Below are 7,354 nucleotides of genomic sequence, written 5' to 3'. Positions count from 1 at the left end.
TGAGAGAATATTTAATAGAGCAAACCTGTGACAGTGCCGTATGGTTGGAGGTAAAAGAAACTCTAGAGTCAGAGCAGCTCCCTCAAGACCAGAGACACCAAAGACAAAACCCAGAAAGACGATGTGTAAGAAGTGGTTAAAAAATCCACACCCCCTCTTCTAACTCCACTTAGGAGCAAAGGTAATGTGGTTACTCCTTTCAAATATTCATGGAGCTGATTGGTTGGAGAGCAGTACTAACTCCAGCACAGGCAATTTAGATTGGCTTATCTGAGAGTGACGTCCTGTGAGTGTGTGGGGTTCACGGCTTGAGGAGCATGCACGTGCCTTTTGTTTGTTTTAGTGTATGAAAAACAAAATGTGTATGTGGTTGTGCTTTTGTGCACGTGTGTGGCCTCTGTCCTCTGATTTGACACAGCTTTGTGAGAGTCCAGAGTCTGCCCCAAGCACTTTCACTGCTTAGTGTGTGTTTGTGTGAGTGCTTGTATTTGGGTGTGAGACTGAGGTTGTCTGTCTGTACGTCTCATCTGTGCACAGCTGCGGTGTATCGTGGTAATGCTTTGTGTGTGTTATTGTACCTCTGTGTATGTGTGACTGTGTGCAGTTTTGTGTGCTCATTGCGCAAAGTTTGCTTGTATGTGAACATGTGTTGTGGATGTGTACTCTGGTGTGTTTGGCTGGCCAACATGAGCTGTTATCTAAAATTATGGCAGAAAATTGCTCCAAATGACAGATTCCCATTACTACCACGCACGCACAAACAAACACACATGCAGACACCTGCCCTGTCAGTGCATTTCAGCACAGTGATTAAAATAGCCCCTCTAGAAAGGATGCAGTACAATTGTGCTAACTTGCAGTCCAGTTCATTTTGTCATTTCCCTCCGGCTACAAGCCAAAATGTCGGCACACACCTTCTCGTCCACACATACACATGCACTTAGTCATACATCGGTTCTGTGTGTGTTTATCATAGTCTGTCTGAAGTCTAAAATCCCTTAAAGTTTATAACAATTCAGATTTTTCTTTGCTGGTGTATCCCATGCCCATCCATCCTGTGATCTGCTATAAACTCCCAAATGAAAGGTACTTTATTCTTCTTGTGGAAGTGGAAGATGTGTTCTCTGTTCTCTGCACCCTCTGTGGAAAACCAGCTGTCAAATTATATCAAGGCCAGACACTAAAGAACCATCCTCTCTGGTCCCACAGATACAGCTGTATCCGGGTACTTTGTGAACTCTGACCTCACTTTTCGTGGTCAGTGTGTTTTACTAGCACAGTTTGTCTGGTTTGTGGGGAAGCTGTAGTAGAATCAGGGCTCTGTCAGCTCCTGTCACTGCCAAGGTTAAAGTAACATGCTGGCAAGGAGGGATTCATTTTTCATGGCTCACTGACTTAGACCCACACTGTACGGATATTTTAAAGTATATGCAAAGGTTTGGTCATTGGACTGTGGCTTGATTGCTGGTTTGCAAAGAAGAAAGCACACTGTGCTGTTCACCTTTGCCCTAATGTGGAGGCACTGTGCGAAACCTTGGCCTGGTTACGTCTTTTACAACTTCAGAATGAGGTCCAGCTCTGGGAATGTGTGTTCTTTTCCAGCTTGACAGTTAATTGAAGTTGGCAGTGCCTGTATTTTCTTGAATTCTAGCAGAACTTTGGCTTTTTTTTTTTACCTTCCTGAGTTATATCCTAATGCACCTTGCTCATGTTTTCCAATGTCGAATCCTTTCAGGATTCCATTTCACACTGTAAAACTCGCTCTGGAAGTGGGAGGATTTCAGTTTGTCTCCATTTCACTGATATTTTGCTGTCAAAAATTTTTTTAAGGCTGCTCTCCAGATGCATAAGTCATAAATGTTAGGAGCAACTAATTGGCTGGGACTTTTTAAACACTTGAAAAAAGAAAATCACCTGGTAGGCTCTCCAACGTCTCATTGAAATGAGCTTGTTATTATGGAGAGCTAGAATATCTTGGAGGGTGAAAACCTGAAACTTGAACTTTTCTTTCTACCACCTGGAAAAAAATCTCAGCCTGAGAACAGCTTTGTTCTGTTCAGACAGGTATATGCATATTGCACTCCTCTCTGTCTCTCTGTTCTAATTATCTCCAACACCTGATAAGACCTTCTGGCTCTTTCACTCTCCCTCTCAATCTCACTTTATTGCCATCATTATATTGCACTTAATCATCCCTTGGTGCTCTACTCGCATTGATTTGTGATCCATCTATCTATGTCTCAAGCTTTTTCTTGTCATCCCTCCATGTGTCTCTTCTCCTCTGTCTTTCTGACTGCCTTCTTCCTCTTTCCTTGAACAGTTTTTTTCACCATGTGTTTTCCCCTTATCTTCTTTATTCTACACATAGTTACACTAAAACATATGTTTATCCAGTTTTCAAGAGTGCAGGGTGTTTACTGTATTTGACATCTTCCTCCAGCTGGGTCTACATCATGGAGCACTAATCGATGGTTGTGTTGTCCCACAGTTTGGTTACAGACATAGAAGAAGACATTTTGCTTCTACAGGCACAGTTAAGCAAATGTTATGACATCCTCTGCTGACCTCTGGTTTGTTATACATCTTGTTTTATTAGGTACACAAATTCCAGCTCATTATTTCATATTAGGCTCGGTACAGCAGGACTCTAACTGTGTAAGGCTGTGTGTGCTTCTGCTTTCTTGTAGGACCAAACATGAATGGTAGTGTACATTAAAGCAGCACAGCTCAGATAAAATTGTTCCTCAGTGATGATTACTTTGGGTTATACAGTAGTGAGTTTTTTAGTTTTCATTCCCTTAGTTGGAGTACATTTTATAGACCAGCATGATGTGGAACTGTTTGCGTTGTTAAACAAGTTTTTCTCTGTGTTTTGTGTGTGTATTTTGCAGGATGGTTGAATACTCACTCGACCTGCAGAACATCAACTTCACTGCTATTAGAACAGTGAGAGTACTGCGACCTCTCAAAGCAATTAACAGGGTGCCAAGTAAGTCACAGTGTCAATTTATAAATCATTTAAATTTAGTGTGAATTTCTAAGACATTGGAGAAAATGAACTTTGACTTCTCACACATGCCAGGGGGCCCTGAGGGGAAGCTGTGTCTTCATCTCTGAGCTAGACAGAGAGGTGATGCCAACCCCAACATGTCATCAAATGATCGTCCTGCTCTTAAAGGACTGTTCAATTAATTCTGAACAAAGTAGAACTTTTTTTTTTATATCTGAAAACCGAGGCCTGTAACACCGTCTCATTCAGCACCGTGGACAGCTGCCTGTCTGAGGTGTCACTGTCCAAGGTGCTGAACATGAGACACTGAGACAGAAACAAGCGAAGACATATTGCCAGAAATAATTATGATTATTAGTATTTTGTTGTAAATTTGTGTTAAAACTAAAACATCAAGATTTGGTTGTGTTCAGAAAATGCTGTTTAGTAGTGTTACCACCAGTGATTTAGTGGAGTCACTAAACCGAAGGTCTGAGTCAAGTCCCCCAGGGTTTGACTCTGAGTCAAGTCCAAGTCACCAAAAAAAGTCCAATTTGAGTCCCTGTTACCTGAGAGTCGAGTCTGAGACAAGTCCCCATTACCCAAGTCGTAATCTTCACGGTTTACATTAAACACAATCAACACAGCTCTCATCATTTTAAAAGAAGGTTACTTACTATGTGTGACACAATAGCCAAACAAATGCACTTGTAAGTACACCCACACTACTTAGAAGTGAACAGTGTCAATGTTTTATGCCAAGTTATTATGTCCTATTGCAAAAAAGAAGAAGAAGAAGAAGAAGTCTGAGTCCTCATCTCCAACCTTGTCAGTGCTTGATTCCAAGTTCGCTTCATTAGCTCAAGTGCGAGTTGAGTCATGAGTCCTGAAAGTCAGGACATGAGTCTGACTCCTAGACTCCAGTACTAGAGCACTGCTTATCACCCACGTCTTCAACACTGCTCATTAGTGTGTCCTGGCATGGGACCTCCTCTTTTCAACACTGAGTGTAAATTTTCAGTTTAAAATCTGAACTAAATGTTTCCAAACAACAGCTCTGCTATTGTTTTATTATAACACTAGAACTGAATATGGTGTTTACAGCTCCACTTTGCTCGCTGATGCCTGATGGTATTGTTGGGGCACACAGCAAACGCAGCAGTACTGATATTGTGTCATACAATGCCATATTGTGCCATTCATTGTGCAGCAAATGGGCCACATGAAAGCAGCCTTATTGTGACTGCAGCACCATGCATGCAACACAAACCTGGCTGCCAAATGTAGCCCAAATGCCTCGTTGTCTTGGTTCTAATTGTGTAATTTTTATTGTGTACCTGTTGTTTTTATGAGCTGGCCTGATGGTTTGCAGGTGCAGTTGTGTCTGTAAGCAAATAGATTTTGACTTCTCACAAACACTGAACAATGAAATTAAAACTACTCCTAACAGAGAGGTTGCATCTCATCTCTGTTCAGATAGTGGTATAATGTACAATCTGGCTCATCCTGTGGGAGGAGGAAAATTCCTGAGAACGGAACCAATCCAAGCTGACGTTGTCCAAGAGGCAGAGTACTCCCTGGACAGGTCACTAATCTTTCACAGAGCTAGAACAATGATCGCACAGGGGTGTTTAAATTTAAAAGTGCCATGTCATCCACAGTGAAGCTAATACCGACAAAATCTACTCGGTACCCAGACCCGTCACTGAAGAGATGATCAGGCGTTGCTGAAGTGTTCTGAGTGACCCAACCTGTCACTTCGACTCTGTTACTTAGTCACTTTCCTTTTTGATGAGAGTAATCAGAGCTGGCTGCTGCTTTGTGCTTTGTGTGTCTAAATTGCAGCTTGCAGGTAATCATTTTAAGAGGCTATGAGTACTCTCTAAGTCGGATATGCTGGTGCTTGAAGTTAATGTTGTTTTGCTTCCTTTATAAGTATAATTGCTAAACCTCCCACTGCTCATAAATCTGCAACATAAATTGTCTGAGCTTTTTTTTGGCCACAGAGAAAAGCAGTATGTGTCTGTTTGTGACACATAAACAAGTTTCCACAGTGTGACCCTTGATGTTATTTTTTGATGTGAACATAAGCAGGTCTGTTTCTTTATCTGTTTCTTTATCTGTTTCTTTATCTGCACCTGTGCTGTGCGGCTTTGTCCATTCTGCCACTATGGCCATCTGTCTTTTGTCTCTCAGTCTCTGAAATTGAAAAGAGAGAAAATGCTTTTTAAATGTCCTTTTCCATTTTGATATGTTCCTCTATCTCAGCATTTCTGTTTTTCATCAGTTTTCTGCTTTGCTCATTCAGTCCCCTGTAATCTTGACTCAGTCTCCCTCCTCCTACCTCTTCCCTACTTTCTTCGCCTCCTTCTGTCATATCATCTCCATTCCTTCACCTCATTTGTCCCTCACTTTTGCCATAAGCAATAGTGCTTCCATGTCCCTGAAGAGTGATTTTTGCCAAAGGCAAAATGAGGCGCAACTTATTTTTTCAAGAATGCTGCTTTAGTAAGCTTAGGGCTAATGCTACTAGCTGGTGATAATGACACTAGCATACACTGAGGAGAATCATCCATATTGTGCAAATCCCTTGACAGCGTAGCAAAACATTAGTAGTGGGAACCCTTTACCAGAAAACCAAAGTGGAGAGTAAATTGAACTCTGAGACTGTTCTCCCAAAAAACAGCAGTATTATTATAGACTAATAACGACATATGTTTGCATAAAAGTAACACAAACCTCCAGACAGCTTCTGTTGGGGACAAAGGAGGAAGTGGCGTGGCATTGCTGAAGAGCCACCTAGGGGACAAAACCAATACGGGGTCATGTGACTCATGTAGCTTCAAATAGTTCCAAAGCTTCATCTCTATTGTTTTCTGTAGGCAACAGCAGGATTTCTCAGCAAACCACTGCTTTTAATGACTTGCACAGCAAACAACTTCTGCCAGGTTTGCTTAGTTTTTAGAGCATCTCTCATTTTAAACAGTCTGAATTGGTTTGGTACAGGCTTGTTAATAACAGCATTCCTTTCACTCAACACAGTTGCACTATTTTTATTATTTTCACAATGTCAGTCTCTTCCTATAACACTTGACTTCCATCTTTCCTAATCTTTAATCATTCAAATCTAAACAAAGTTTAGTCGCCTTCTGACACTTCAATAAGTGGAGGCGACTCTTCTTTTCCTTCCTTTCTAAAATCAAAAGGCTTTTGGTTTATCTAGAACAGAGGCTGGAAGAAACGTTTTGCTTAGAAACAAACAAGAAAAGAGGCTGTATAAGAAACTCACCAAACACTTTATATTATACAGAGGATAACAGAAATAATCTGCTTACTAGATGGAAGCTTTCTTTGTAGTCTATTCAACAACAGTTCAATAAGGACACGGCATTTGGGTTAAGGTTAAAAGAGAAAAAGAAGCTGATGAGAAGGGAGAAAAGAGACAAAGAGAGACAAATGAGGCAGGGATGAGGGGATTATCCAGCTCCATGAAGGACAGGTGAAGATGGATGGGAGAAGGAGAGGGACGATGAGAGGACAGAGACAGGGGAAGTCAGATCAGCGGGCTATTACGATGACAGAGCCGAGGAGACGAGGGATGGAAGGATGTCGGCAGGTGAATAGAGGTCAAATGAACATGATTAGATCATAGAGGAAGAGAAGGGGCAATACAACCTTTACGCTCATTTATTTATTTCTTCATAATATTCATTTGGATTGACAAGCAGTGTTGCCACTATTGTAATAAATTTTAATCAGCTGTAGAGAATTGCTGTTGGTCGGGCCATAAATCTCGATGTTGCCGTCAGACCTTCACACAAACACACACCACTTAAAGCAATCATGGCCTCCTGTACTTCCAAGACACTAGTAATAGTGTCAGTGTGCCAACCATTAACACAGACCGGGTGCTTCTTTACTCAACTTGGTGCGTGATGGTTGTTCAGATTCTGTGTTTGATGCAAGTCCAGGAAGCAGTGATGCCTTTATTTAGTGAGGCAAGAATTAAGGGTTTGGATTTTGTGTCAACGTTATTGCTAGAGACAGGTGCCTGTTTCCTGTCCAAAGGTTAATGCCTACAATTTTTAGCGTGGTTTGAGGGATGACATTCATCATGTTCAAGTATCCCACAGTTTTACAGTGAGCCAGCATAAACAATACCAACACCCTGTAACTGAACAGAATGAATCCATTATTTATTTTGAAATTTACACCTGCCTCTTACCCACTGTAACATGTTGAAGTGTTATGCACAGCTATTGCAGAAAGAAATGATCAAAACACACAAAAAACTGTTGGCTTTGAATGTCAAATTAAAGTATAGACTTGTCCAGTATCAACATTTGTTGACAGGGGAGGTTCAGC

The 7,354-nt window shown here is 41.3% G+C and overlaps 1 protein-coding gene across 1 annotated transcript in view; it reads left to right on the top strand.

Annotated features, from left to right (window-relative positions):
• The window catches only part of LOC109970351 (voltage-dependent T-type calcium channel subunit alpha-1I-like), a gene marked incomplete at its 5' end in the record, with an annotated part of 125,189 nt that overhangs the window by 20,333 nt on the left and 97,502 nt on the right, over positions 1 to 7,354 (top strand). The window contains one exon of the mRNA XM_020617854.1: positions 2,892 to 2,989. Coding sequence (XP_020473510.1) covers positions 2,892 to 2,989 — 98 coding nt within the window. The remainder of the gene's footprint in view (positions 1 to 2,891; positions 2,990 to 7,354) is intronic.

Source organism: Monopterus albus, unplaced genomic scaffold (assembly GCF_001952655.1).
Source record: "Monopterus albus unplaced genomic scaffold, M_albus_1.0 scaffold195.1, whole genome shotgun sequence".
NCBI classification, from domain to species: domain Eukaryota; kingdom Metazoa; phylum Chordata; class Actinopteri; order Synbranchiformes; family Synbranchidae; genus Monopterus; species Monopterus albus.
Note: the sequence above shows the minus strand (reverse complement) of the source record. Positions and strands in the feature narration are given on the sequence as shown.